Source organism: Phalacrocorax carbo, chromosome 3, assembly GCF_963921805.1.
Source record: "Phalacrocorax carbo chromosome 3, bPhaCar2.1, whole genome shotgun sequence".
NCBI classification, from domain to species: Eukaryota; Metazoa; Chordata; class Aves; order Suliformes; family Phalacrocoracidae; genus Phalacrocorax; species Phalacrocorax carbo.
In genome coordinates, this window is record NC_087515.1 from 20,376,490 (window position 1) to 20,391,431 (window position 14,942).

At 36.6% G+C, this 14,942-nt stretch overlaps 1 protein-coding gene across 4 annotated transcripts in view; it reads left to right on the forward strand.

Moving 5' to 3' along the window:
• SRBD1 (S1 RNA binding domain 1) overlaps positions 1-14,942 on the forward strand; it is a 132,357-nt gene that overhangs the window by 56,055 nt on the left and 61,360 nt on the right. For all 4 annotated transcript variants that reach the window (XM_064446072.1, XM_064446076.1, XM_064446074.1 and 1 more), the window contains exon 17: positions 8,614-8,705. In XM_064446072.1, coding sequence (XP_064302142.1) covers positions 8,614-8,705 — 92 coding nt within the window. The remainder of the gene's footprint in view (positions 1-8,613; positions 8,706-14,942) is intronic.

A 14,942-nucleotide genomic window follows, 5' to 3' on the forward strand; every position in this document is an offset into this window, starting at 1 on the left:
TATTTTTAAAAGTGGACTCTAGGATTTTCATTTCCTATGTCAGTCCTGAAGCCTTTTTTACTGTATTTCGTTTGTTCTGATGGTAATGTTGATTGGCTATAGATAGGTAACTTATTAACATATTTAAACATGTTTAACTCTAAGCAGAATTAATAAAAATTAATATAATGCAATCATATTTCTAAACACATAATGTGCTTTTTTCTTTTTTTAAACTTAGTTATTGTTGTATTCTTAATGTTATTGTTGTATTGCCATGATTTCTCTTCATGACGTTGTTGCAACAGGGAGAAGAGCAGTAGTTAAATTCTCTCTCAAGTTCCTACTATACTAAAGCATTTAAAGTAAAAAATACATGACTTCACTGCTTTTTAGTTGGGTGGTTAACTTGGAAGTAGATTTTGGACCTGGAGTTCAGACTTTAAAGCTCTCTGCAAGAGCAAAAATTAGCTTCAACTCCAGCTGCTTTATGAGCTATGACAGGACCTGTTTTCTGAAACTGTCAATGAACGTAGTACGGGCAGTCACAGGTGACTGTCACCTTCAGTCTTGAGACATGCCACCCTAGGTCTTTCACTTTTCACTGCAGACATGGGACGTGTATTTCTTCTGGGGATGAATCCGCAGCACCAGTTTTGTTCTGATAACAGCATCTGGCACTAGATTGATTTAACAGGCTATGAGGTTTGCTCTTTTCAGATATGCACTTGTACGGCAGCTTCTGTGCAGCTCTGACATGGCCACACGCTACTGTTGTTTTTTCTGCCTCCTAGCACCACGTGTGAAGCTAAAGCTCTTTGACACCTGCCATTTGGACCCTTTTCTTACTGAAAAATGTCATTGTTTTCAGACAAGATGAAGACTGATATCTGATCATTTTTCCCTTTGCAGGGATGCGCTGAGGACGTGGTTCATACACAGATGAGTAAAGGATTCCAGGCCGTAGCTATATAGTTAGTTTTATTAGTGTAGTACAGTACGTAGTTTTAGATTTAGGGGTGCACACAGTGATATCTAATGCAGAAGAAGTTAAAGCATGGTAACTTATTGTTATATCTTGCAATAATTCTCAAACGTATTGCATTCTGCTGCACTAGCAACTGTCTTAAGGTTTTAATGGCAGGAAATCTCACACCCCTTTTCCTTGGGGAGGGGGAATGATGGTAGTTGAGGAATTGAAATCAGAACATTTTGAACTCTTCTGATTTTGTAATCTGTGAAATATCTTATGTGGGATATGTTTTCTTCATCCACCCAGATCTGGAAGTTAGTAGAACTGGGCTGCATTTTCCAAAGCAGTAACTTTTTTAAAGGAGAAGCTTTTTAGATCCTATATCACAATTGCTCCTCCCGTATTCTTGGAACCTGTTTTGTGCTAACAAATAGACACATGGTCACAACATATTTGTCCTTATTTGAAATATCCTTTTATTATGTTTGATTACAGGCAAAATGTTCTTAAAATGTAAAATCAACATGCAGCCCTCTTTTATACTTCTAAGCAGTGAAAGTCAAAAATATTGGGCCTTGTTAGCCCTTATATTTCCCAACTTGCAGGGGAGCGGGTAGTACTTGAAGACAACTATTTCAGTAATTGCGTTTTCTAGTGTAGTTAGTTATTTTTCAGTCTTTGTCATACATTTCTTCTGAGATTTGGATGCAGGTGGTCTTACTTAAACTGGCTTTGATTTCTTCTATTCCTTTTAATTTCTTATAAAACAGACATTGAGGAATTCATGCATTTTTTCTGATGTTGAAGGACTATAATTTGGTATTACAAACAGTTAAATTTTTCTATTGCATATTGTTCTTCATCTGAAAGGTCATACTTCACTTCTGTAGTGAAGTTTAGTTCTGCATAAGCATAGTGGAAAAACAGAAAATCAAATACCTTTCTAAGACTTAATGTTATTTTAAGATAAGTCACTATTAATGATTTGAAGCAATGATACAAACTGCAATTAGATTATCTTGCTAAATACTGATAGAAACAGGCTTAATTCTTTTCTCTTCAGTAGGTTCTAAAGATCTGTGCTGTCTACCAGGAAAGCCATCAGCTTGACTGGCACTAAATATCATTTGTGTCTGAACAGGAGAGAAATAATCCTTAATGCAAGGATCATTGCCTTGAAATTCTGTCATTTGAGAATCTGTTTTATAAGGTGCTTATTTATTGTCCCTGCTGTAGGGTCAGCAAACTGTTTCAAAAGTAGGGGTTGTGACTGAAAGACTTACTGTTGTTCTGTGTTGTAATTTGCTCCATGGCAGAGTTCTGGTTTGAAATAGTTTAATCATTTTTACTTTAAAAGGTAGATTGAGTTGGTCAGATGATGATTGCTTCCTTCTTTGTATGGTGTAATTTCTGGTAAACTGAAATACTGAGCAAACTCATTCATACATGGGTAGAAACACTTACAGACTTTGTTGTGAATTCAAAACACTGGTTTAAGCAGAATTTCACCCAATATTTTCTATGGAAACTTAAATAATGTGGCTGAGCAACAATGCAGGGTCAGTATCACTGCTTATCATTTGATGTGCTGTCTGAAAACACTTTGTGGGCTTAACTTCTTGTGTGCTTGGGAGCTCCTGAGCATGAACTCTTCTTTAAAACTTGCACACACACACCCCCATCTAATTGAATGGCTTCACTATGAGTCACTATGGGCTTTTCTGTAGTATTTTTGCAAAAGACGACTGTAACGACTTTTGTCTCATGTGGCTGATTTTGAACAGTGGACATCCACATGAGCAAAACTTGTGTGGTATGTAGTGACTGAAAGTTTTGAATGGAGCGATGGAAATTTGATGAAAATTCCTTTCCTATTGAACAGTATATTTTGTCGTTGGAAAATATATTTAATACTGGAACATCTTCTGAGTTCCATAAGTTGTTAAAATTTAAAGCTAAATCTTTAGATTATTTAAAAACACAGATGAAACCTCTGGGTTTTGGCTTAATTCTGTTGAATAATGATTGATTTCTAGAATAATCTTTTTTCATGATCCTAACGTCCTCCTTTGCCATACCACTAGCTCATTGGAGGTGGGGGAAAGAACAGATTTTGAATTCAATCTCATCTGCCAGAATGAACAGGCTTTTAAAAATATTTTTGTTCTTTGAATACATTATTGGGTATATACTGGAACCTTTTTATCTTGCACTTCCACGACATATGTTCCTCATAAGGAAAAAAAGTAATGGTGTATCTGTGTTAGAGCCAGGGTCTGTCAAGGCTGGTATCCTATTGTTCCCATGGTGGAGCACATGTTGCTGAGTAAATCACAGCGCCTCGCTCAGCCTGCACTGAACTGCGGTTTCCAGTCAGCTGTATACATCACCTTCCCCAGCAGAAGGAACTGTTCTGTGCACAGCGGGTAGGGGCTGGAGTGCTCATGTACCTGAATGTGAGACCCGGGGAACGGCAGGTAACACTGCCCTTGATGGCAAGAAACATGCAGCTTTTTGTTGATAATGGCAAGGAGGAGCTGGAGGGTCTGTCAAAGTCCCTCTACCATGGGCACTGTCGTGCTTGACAGGAGAAGAAAGTAAAAATGAAAATAAAGGAATTATTGCGGTTTTATGTGAAGAGCTCCTTCGACCTCCCCTAGGTGGTTTTCATTAGTTGCCAAAAATGGGTATGTAGGGAGACGTATAAGAACAGAGACAGACATTCTATTTCTCTAGTACTTCCATAGCTCTCAACCATTTTTGGTTTTAGGCTCTTCTGGAGCTAGTTGTGACTTCTGTGTTTTCAGAAAGGCCCAATGGAATTCTCATTCACGAAACAGCCCAATCTTCTTTTGAGTCTGTACCTAATTAACTCTTCCTTGCCCCTCCTCAGTTTGTTTTTAATCACTAAATCCATCAAGATAATTAAAGCTTGTAGCATTCCAATCGAGCTTCTACATGTAACATTCTTTTCTAGCAAATATTTTGTTGTTTTATTTTTCTGTCCTGGGTAATTCTTAAGCTGATTATTTTAGTAAGTAACAGTGAATAATCCTTTGATCCTTCGGTACTTCTGCCCTTTGTGGGGACTGCTAGCTTTTGTTGCTACAAGCTTATGAAGAATATATTTATCAGTTAATATGTAAAAAGTTGGGTTAGAGGAGTTAACCATAATAACTAAATTTTGATTGAGAAGGGAGTTACATTTTGGCAAATCATAATTTTATGGCCAAGTAAGAAAATCTAGGCCTGTTTCGAGGTAGATGTACCTTTTGTTTTTAGAGTGACCACAATTTTTATCCAAGTATTAACACTAGTCTCTTCTTCGTACCGGTATTGTTTATTAAAACGTTATTTTAAAGGCCTCAAGTTGTAGATCAGGGTTTTGGAGATTGTAGGAACAGTAAGTTATGACAAGTTGGATAAAGTTACTTTTTATCTCTGTGTAGGTTATTAATCCAGTGTTGCATCTGATTGTGGGGAAATTACTTCAATGTAATAAAATAGTCTGAAACATTGCTAAGGTTCATGAAAATGTCAGGAAGCTGCACCCATCTTTAACCATAGACACCTGATATCTAGTTTGATACACCTTTTTCGTTATACTTACTTTAGATTTTTGCACAGAGATTTGACAAGGTTTTCAGTGAAAATTTACTACTACCCAAGAACCTTGTCAGTTTTAAAAAATGTGCCATTACATGTGTGTACATGAAATTGCAATATAATTGGTAATGCTAGTTTGTTATATGTAATCTTTACCGTTATGTATTTTTGTACATATGTAGTAGCTTTGGATTTAAAAAAAATATATAAATCTTAGATATTTTTTTTTTACAAGAAAGGATTTTTTTTCCCCTGTAAAAATTAAGATAAATTAAAATCTGAATGTTTTGAACAGGTCTTCAAATTATCTTCTCATACCAAAATGCTTATTTAAGCTGAGTAAGACAATAACTTCCTATAGTAAATGTTAAAAGGCTCCTTAAGTTATTTAGAATACAGCAGGCATGGTCGCTAGTATAAAGCTGAGGGACCACCAGGTGGTGCTAGTGGAATATATTTAATGTTGGTTTAACAGTACTTAAAATGTGTCTTAACAAATGTGAATTAGATGAGTGCAGTATACAAAACCTTATTTTCTATGCAGCAAGCCTGCTTGTACGATTAAAAAGGGTAAATTGAAATATTGTGTAGTGGCTTTGTGGTTTGGGCACTTTTAATTTTAAAAAGTTGGATATAGATGCTAAGGGGGGAAAAACCCTTATTCGTAGGATGGATAATGTGGGAAGCACAATATGGAGTCATAGTCCCAGATATTTTACCTGCTTTTTTGTTAATTCAGACAGAAGTTTATGAAAATTGTCCATTCCTGTATTATAAGCATATCATTTCGTGACCACTTATTTACTTACTACATTTTGACTTTAAATAGCTAAATAATTTTTTAATAATGTTGCTTTAACTGTTAAGATTTTGGTCAGTGTAAGACTCTTTCCTCTTAAGGAATGCACAGAAATAAGGATCTCATTTTATGAGGGGGTGGTGTTCTAGTTTTCTTTTTTTAATGCATTATGTGGGTCAAAGTAGAAACAAATTCTAGTTCTGAACATATAGATTTATAGATACAGTTTTACCAACTCTTACGAGGGCTTTCTTTTGACTTCCTTGGAAATTGTATCCTTTAAAAAAGGGGGGTGGGGGAGGTTAGAGAACAGCGTGGAAGGCAGCAGTGTGGAGTAAATTTCTATGGCCTACTGATTTTGGGCAGGTTTGGTTTTGCCTTAATGTGACATAAAATATGAATATTCTTTTGAAAGCATGATGCAGAGCATTTTACAACATTAAATTAGCATAAATTATCCTATATAGCATCACCCTTTTAAAGAGGTGTATTAGACTTAAACAAACAACCCAAACCCAGGAAAACGCAAAATATCTCTTAAACCAAAGTGACTGTCTCTTATCTAGTTAAAAAGCAAAAGCCAGAACAAGTGGAAACAAAAATCCTCAAACCTATTTTGCTTGTAATCTTAGTATTGTGATATTGTGACCAAACTAAATGTTTTATCATGGTATGTGCCAGTGTCACATTAGTAACCAGCTCACTGTAGCTAAAAACAAACTAAATAAAAACCACATGACAGCCACTAATAAGTCTGTAAAATCTTGGTTGACTATGGTTGGACGAACCAGAGAATGATTTCTTTGGAGTTTGTGGCCCTATGCATTTACTCTGGGTAGCAAATTTTTTTATTGTCTGGGTTTTACTGTCTTAGGCGCAGCAGTATGGGGTCTGCGTGAGCAGAAATTCTTACCCCCCTCCTTTCCAAGTCTGCTACACCAAATACTTCATAGAATAACTGCATGCATATGCAAAACCATCTCAGAGTGGATGTCAAATATCCAGTGTATGCTGCTTCTGAAAGTGCTTTTTATATCTTGTTTTCTTGCTTGAGATAATTTTTTTTTTTTAATTTGGCTTCCCTCCCTCCCCCGGTGTATAAATATTCTTGCACTTGAGGAAAGGAAATGTGCTCTTTCCAAATGTTTCTTTCTCCTGTCCTGAGTTTAATTTTATTTACTTATTTTAGAAAGGAGTTTTTGTATGGTACTACCTATGTTAAAATTTGGCACCAGTCCCTTACTACCGCAGAATGACTGCATTCCTCTCACTTCTGAAAATTCAGTGTAGCGTTAATGAGAAACAATAAAATGTCAAGTGTGCTAAAATTCCCGCCACTTTGTTTTTTCTCTGCACAAAATACTGAGAGGGATCAAGGAATAAGCTGCATACAGTAATACAGTTTATAGTACAGCACTGTAAAAATGTGTGCAAAACACTGAATTTTTATTTTTTTTTTAATTGAAGTGTAATATCAATGTATTAAAATTAGAAATTGCATGAGAGGTTAACTTTTGGATCTGTTAGAATACAAAGAGATTGAAGAGTGATTAGTTGAAAGCTGTTAGAAGTATGTGCTAATGTGTGTGGTTTTTTGGAAGCAATTTCCAAAAAGGGAGCACTTGCCAGATGCTGCCTTTGTAAGGTGTGAACAGGTTAAGAAATACATTCTGCCTGCATTGTTCTTTAAACTACCCATTCATCAGAAAAATCAGTTTGATGAGGCTTCTGTCAACATCTTTGTTTTTCAGCAGTTAGGTTTTTGTGATATGACCGTATTTCTGAGCTCTTATGGGACTGTTTTCTGAATGTTGTTTATAGTGAAGGAAGGCCCATAATACAGAATCTTTTTAAAAGATCACGTAAATAGTTTCATTTTCATTTTCCTCGTTCAGCTGGTCTGAGCAATTTTTTGCTCTGTTAAACTGATTGTTTGAATGGGTCTGGAGTTATGCTAATACAAAAGTGAACAGGATTTTATTCTCTGTACTTATTAAAGAATACAGCCTGTCTGTAATATTGAAATGTTCTTCTGAGTTTTGAGTAACTTTAAAAATCTGACTTGTGTGTACAGCACTCTACCAAATTCCAGGTGGGAAAGGGAATCGGGGTGGGGGGGTGGGGAACAAGCTAAAACCCAGTAAGAGATTCTTACCTTTTATATCTGCGTTTTATACTACTTACTGTTAACATGCTTGGAACATTGATTAGGAATGTGTTTTATCTCATGAGCTGTTCTCCAGCTTTTTCTAAAGGGAGGGGCTTTTAGGTATCAGTTTCTGTATTTAAAAATTTGACCTACTAAATGTTCTTAAAAGGAAAATTTATATTCTAATTTTGAAACAATATGAAGCAAACTTATGATTTTTAATGAAAGGTCTGGTTCTTCAGGACGGAAACCACAATCCTTATGGCAAAAATAAGGTTATTCTAAGAGTTGAATAGTAAAAGTAAAAATAGTTCCAAAACTGACAGTATTCCTCCCTAGTGCAGTAGCTGTACGATGCCTTAATTATCGGCCTGAAGTTCAAGTTCTGTTTAAGTTATTTGAAGAAATATACTGTTGATTCAGGGATGTCAAAATTTCCCAGCTGAAAATAAACTTACACTGTGAATACTTGATTGCCCTTTTCTCTTGAGTGGAACTAATGCGCTTGAGGGTTTTTTAATTATGTGTTGTGATTTGAATTGGTGAGTTTATCATTACTTGAATGAGTTTGAGGTGCATGGTAGATACATGAACTGTAGTTTAAGTTACTGAAGACATGCAGTCTGTTTTTCTTTGGGGATGGCAGTGAGAGCAGGGAGAAGACGGTATTAAATGCTGCTGAGAAGCGAGCTGCAGCTCTGTGGCTCAGTCTGTACCAAGTTGGGTTTCTTCTGAGTATTTTAGGCAGTTAGCTTTAGACGGTGTGTGTACACACTCATGTCTTGGGTTCATGTAATAGTTTAATTGGTGTTAGGCTTCAGAAGCCAGGTGTGTTTAATGAAATTGTCAGGTAGTGTTTTTTTTGTTTATGGAAGCTGGTTTGCCTGTTTACTTCTGGTTGCACTTCCTTCTTGTGTTCTTTTTTGGCTTAAATGGAGATCTCTTCCTCTGTACTGTCTTTTACAAATGTTCAGTTGCTTAAAATATTTTTAAAACATGAGGCTTTAAAAAAAACACCCAAATATTCACTTAAGTCACTTGCTCAGTCTTTCAGTTCAGTTATTCCATTGTGTGGGTTTTTCTGATTATTTGCCATTTATTTTTCAGTATTGTCAGCGAAGCAGGAGCATCCATCTACAGTGTCAGTCCAGAAGCGTCCAAGGAAATGCCAGACCTAGACCCTAACCTAAGAAGTGCAGGTATGAAATGTATTTCATTTTAACACCATTTCAACATGGAGCTCAGTCCTCAGACTATTGTTTATAATATTAAGTATAATACTAGTCAAATGTATGAAAAGTTGAAGGTGTTGTGTTTCTAAACTTTGCTTCTTCCATCATTTCACACTTGAAGTCCTAGGTATGCAAATGACATAGTCTTCTTCTAAGGCCTGTAATATAAAGTTCCTTGTGGATGTATTTCTTCAATAGGCTGGTACAGGGGAATTTATGGGGATTAATATAATGAATGAATTACATAAACTTTCACAGTTGGACATGCCTCTGCCCACAAGAGCTAGACCTCTCTTCTCTTTTCTCTTGTATGTACACAAATGTCTCTAACAACAATAAAGCATTTGAAGGATTAGGAAAACTGTAGGAAGAGAACAGATCATTTAATTAAGGTGTGCATTCATCCTGAAGGATGATGATTGCACTTTTTTTCTTCACTGTGATTGCTTTGAAATCTTCATGTAGCTGAACATAGTCCTCAAGAAATGCTATTTAGTTTTACTTTTTTTAAAAATTATCTATTTTAGCATAAATGTCACTGAAGTATAATAGAGCCCAAGTTCTTAAAAATACCGAAGTGCTGTCACTGTTATAATTTTCTGTGTTTGGTAAAAGAGTAGTTTTTAAAGATCAAATTCCTAGCAGCTTCATTGGTGTCCAATCTTTACTTATGGATTTGGTTTATTGGGAGACAGCTGTAAGGGCAGGTCTAAGATTATTTTGGATTACTTTGACTGTATATTTTCATTTGTATGTCTCTTTGTATCTGTTTTTATCTACCCCAGGTTTTTATTTTCTTGTTTTTCCTGCAATGTGTTGTCAAACTCAATCAAATAAAGCACATTTGAAAATGCAGTAACGCTCACATATAAAACTTTTTTCAGCCAAAATGCTACTGTTCTTAATTTTATTGTTACTTTAGCAAGTTACTGGCCTGGAAATCCTCAGGAAGGTGTAGAAGTAGATCAGCAGAAAACAGTTGTGAAGTTATGGGGTGTCTGGGGATAAAACTTTCTAGGATTCTCCATGTTCCCCTTTCCTCTTATTTCCTCAAAGGAGAAAAAGGGGTTTCTCTTAATACAAAGTTTCAAGTGAATGTTTTCACAGGAGTATTCTTTCAACGTCTGTATTGGCCCTTCCTTTTGCAGGACAGGCCTCTAGCTTCTTTTTGCTTGATTCTCTGCTCCCTGCCTGTGAACGAACTCCGTTGTGATTATTTCTTCTCTGGGCTACAGATTTTGAATGTGTCATGTTATGGCCAGAGTGAATATGAGGCATGTGACGTTTCTGTATTTGTGACAGATGCCTCTAACTTTCCCTTGAGCTAAAGGTTTTTATATTGCTGATATATTAAATGGGGGTTTGGAGTTCATGTAAGTGAACAGAAAAACACCAAAAAGGAGGAAATCTAATTATTAACTATATACTTTTCCAGATGTAAATTATTTTACTATTTTCCAAAGTTAATTTTTTAGCATTTCAGACTCTTTTGTTTAGTGTTGTGCATCAAACACAGTAAATTAAAATCAAATTTGTAATACATGACCAATTTCAGTATTAATTATCTAGAGTTCATAATTTCTCCATTATTACTAGGAATTGCTTCAGGCATAACTTAAGTGCTGTTGCATCTGGTTTGAAAAGCATCAGCAATTTTAACGTGCCGCAGCAGTACCACAGAGTAGACAGAAATGGAAAAAGGGTAGGATAGAAAGTGAAGAATAATTGCTTAGTTCCGTGGATGTCAGCTGTTATGGAACTGACAACTAGGAGTATATTTATTACAATAGAGTCTTTCTACAAGTTTTAGACTTTCTTCTTGCCGTCTTTTGGTGTCAATTTGTAATTAGCTGCGCTGAAGCTGTGGACATTTTTTTAAAGCTGAAAATAAAAATGTGACATAACATTAGAGGGAAACATTAACTGATGTTTGGGGTTTTTTGCAAACTTTTTTCTTGACTAGCTTTTACTTTTGTACTTTTGATTTTCCTTTAATTTGCAGTAAACAGAAAAGTGACATGGTGTCAAAGCTGACTGCTTTTTATTTTAATTGTTGTGTTAACATCATGTCAGGTCCGTGCGTACATGATAGCATTTAGTACATTAAAGGAAGCTGACAGTTGCATGATGAAGTGTGACGTTTATAGTTAAAATAAAAGGTACAACTGATGTGAAATACCTGTGATCTTAATACATTTTGCCACTTTAACATTTTTCTCAACACAAACTTTACAGAAGGGCTTGGTTTTTTAAATTATGCTGGTAGGCCTATATTTGTCCGTCAGGTACATAAATGTAAAATATTAGATAATGCATATGATATGAGAACTTACTTTCACATCTTGTGATATGATCTCTGTCATATTTGCAGCGTTGTTCAGCAACTGTTTGTAGTAAATTTTCACTTTATACAGAGAAATAGAAGACATCAATCATGATATTACCTTACTAATTTCTCCTTGGCTGAGCTTTGTATATAGGGGGAAAACCAGCAACCTTTAGCATTTCTTGGGGGTGCTAATTAAAGATATTTGTTCAGCCAAGAACTCAGCTGGTTGGGTTTTTTCCCTTTCAGCTCTCTTTAAAGGTCATAGATGCCATGGTTTTGTAATACATGATTGAAAAAGGTCTCATTATAAACTAATGATGTGTGTATAAACTATAGTGGAAAGTCTTTATAGTCATCCATACAGCACTTTTAGCCAAAAATGCACTTGCTTGGAAAAGAAAAATATACTTGTTTCTTAAACAATTTGCTGGTATCTGCAGTGCAGAGAATGGAAAAGGGTCTCTCCAACTTTAGAATTGTTGGCTATCTTCTTTCTGACACTAGGAAATATCAGCTCCTAATATAAATTCTTGACATTGAACCAGGTTATTTAAAATTTTTATAGCACCAAATCTGAATATTTCACGAAAGTGCAGAAGCTTCTGTACTGCTACTCCAATTCCTGTAAAATCTTATGGACTGGGACTCAAAGAAGTAGATAGTAAAGAACTTGATGAAACCTAGCTACTTGTGTTTGAGTAGAGTGAGAAGTTATATATCCCCTTCTGACAGTCATTGTAGGATTAATGAGCAGAACAGCTATTTCTCAGCCACACAGAATTTAGGAGATAAGAGGCTTATAGGCCAGAGCAATAAAAGGATTTCCTACCTGATAGGCTGAGGAGATTCAGCTGCAGCAGATTAGGAGGGTTCTGTCTAGAGAACAAGCCACTGGAGTTCAGTAATGGGAGTTTTTGGATGAGCTTGTGATAGGGGTGCTGCCTGACAGAGAAGGGAATGCAAGGCTTCCTTGAATTTTCCAAGCCTGCCTAAAGACAGGCTGAAGATTTGAGGTGGGAATTTTTGTAGGGGAGAATGGAGACCATAAAAAGAGTGAAAGCTAGAAATGTTGATCACCTTTGTGAAGCTCATTAATCTGTGCCCCCTCGAGGCCTTCTGACTGTCTGATCTAGAGTTAGTGGAATGCAGCGAAGGAGCTGTGAAGCTGGATGGGTGACTGCCATTCCGTTTCTGCCCTGGCATATGTCCTCAGGCCGCCCTCTTAGAGAAGAATTCAAATGTTTAATTTGGTGGAGTTTTTATAAAGCTGTCAAATTCATTTTTACTTGGCTGTCCTGTTCTTTTGGTGTTGGGGTTTTTTTTGTTTAGGTTTTTTTTTGGTTTTTTTTTTTCTCAGCTACCATCAGTGTAACATTTCATATTTAACCTTTGGTTTACTTATATTCATGGCAACTTCAGGTAGGAGTTTTTCAGTGTAACTTGTCCATAAGATCTTCTGGCTTACTGTAGGCCTCTGTAGTTGGGATTTTCTTTTGCCTTTTTTTAATGGAAGGCCTGGATGCTAATTTCCCTTTGAAGTAATAGTTGCTTTGCCTTGCAAGTTTACCAGTAATTCTCCATGCCGTTAGTTGTCTTTCATTATCAGAGCAGTTGAGAAGATTGTCTTGATGTGGTATTCTTTGTGTGAGCAAAAGAAAGCAAGCTAAACTCAGTGGTGACAAGCATTCCTCCCTCAATCAGATGGACTCTGTGACAATCAATGTCGACCTGTTTTTGGTTGCTGTTACTGGGCCTGTGAATTCTGGAATTAAATGGTTTTCCAAAGGTTGATATCTTCTTTGTTTTACCTCCATCCTGTCCCATATAGTTTTGCCCAAGGATTTATTTTGTTGTGCAGAACTTGTATTCCTAATGAAAATGGGGCTTCTGGGATGAGCAGTAAAATGAGTCTGTGCAGGCACTGTCATAGGCACTGCCATGCTTTGTTTTTTCTCTCAGACAGCGCTTCTCTATTTTTACAGTTCCTTGTTGTTGCAAGTGCTTGTTGGCTTGAACAAGTTTGGCTAGACCAAAATGGGAAGACTGGAAGGACAGGTGAAGTGTATAGAAAGTATAAGCACACATGACTCATGTTGAAGGATTGACACACAAAAATGTGGAATTTAGGTACTTCATGGGTGCTGGGAAACTTTTTAAGGTATGGTCAACTAGTGGTGTTTTGTTGTTGTCCTTAATACAAGGAGGATAGAGGATGCACCAGTTGTTTGGCATGTGCTGGCATCAGTGGTCTTTTTCTTCTGCTGGCTCCCCACCTCTTGAAGTGGGTATGATGATGAAATGAATGTTGCTTAATAACTCTAAGAAACAGAGGAAACAGCTGAATTCTGGTGAAACAGTGGCTTGATGGTGGAGAATCACAATGAGGCAATAGTCATGCTGGGATTTTACCCTGGTTTCTATATAAGCTCAGTTCTATTAAATGAGAAATGCCTTCATTTCATTAAATTGATTAATTACCTTTCATTTGAGATGACTGCTCCAGCAGGCAATCTCTTCTTTCTTTCACTATTTAAATGGCAAAAAAACCCCTAATGCGCTTCATTGCATTGACTTATAGAAATGCAGACAAACCTGAATATGTAGAATTCTTTAAACACAGGTTGAGGTGGAAAAAGGGGTTACATCTTTTCAGGCATTACATTTGTGTAATCATTTGTTAGAGGAGATGTCACACGAAGCCTCCCTGATTTATTTCTATACCTTAATGTGGTTATATGCATTTGGTTTGTAATTTGCAATTCTGTGTTCAGATGCTGAAACAAGAACAACATACTTGGGCTTGTCTAACACAGCAACTCTAAGAAATGCTCGATTCCTTTCAGACATGAAGGGGTGGGGTGTTAAGTGCTCTGTCAAGACCACATAGTTGTATCACCCAGTTAGGAAAGCAACAAACGTAGATAAAATTTCCCCTGAAGTTACTTTTTTGCAAAGATTTGGAATACTAACATGGCAAGCGTGGCTGTTGTGCTGCGTGCACAGGTATGATCCAGTACAGAAACTGTGTTGCTTCTCAAAGATTATTTCTGAGGATAAAGAATCTGAGAGAGCAAAAGGTCACGCAGCACAGCTTGCCTTAGAATTGTCAAATCCCATCTGCTTGTCTCCTCTCCACAGGGCAGAATGCATTGGATTATTGTACACTCAAAGTTCAGCACACCACTTGCACTTTTCCTTGCAAAAGAAAGCCTTATAGGCTTTGGGGGCTTGTTAGGACTTTGAGACTGTCGTGCTACAGGGTTTGGTTCCCTGGGGTGCTGTTAAACATAGAGACATACAGTTCAGAGCTGTCATACCGGCCAGCAAGTAGAAGGTAAAGATTGGAAAAAAATATAATTTCTTTTGACTTTATCTTAAGGAAAGTAAAACAATTTGATGATTAGATGTGTGGGACATAGTGCCTTGATGTCTACTTGAGCTAATTTTTTCATCTTCTTAAAAGAGCACTACTCCCCCTCGGCTACTCAGGAGAGAAGGTCATTTTTCAAAAACTTTATTGGACAGAAGTCTTATGGTTAAACCATTCACACTGCTTTATAAGTGAAAGCTCCCCTCTACGGCTAATCGTAGAAGACTGGTGCAAGTTCCACAAGTTTTCAGAAAGAAGAAAGGAAAGTAAGCACTGATTTCTTATGCATTAAAACATTTTGCCAGCCCATTTAGTTGGGTTGTGTGCAATCACAGCAGTACAAAATAAAATTGTATTCCATCTTTCATCTGCTGTATTCTGTAGCATTTAAGAATGAGTTTAATTACATTGTTGGAAGGGAAGATGTAGTGGATAGAAACAAAATGGATGGTGAACAGCAGTAATAGGTAAAGAGGGGCTTATTCCTTCTCTCCCTATAGGACAC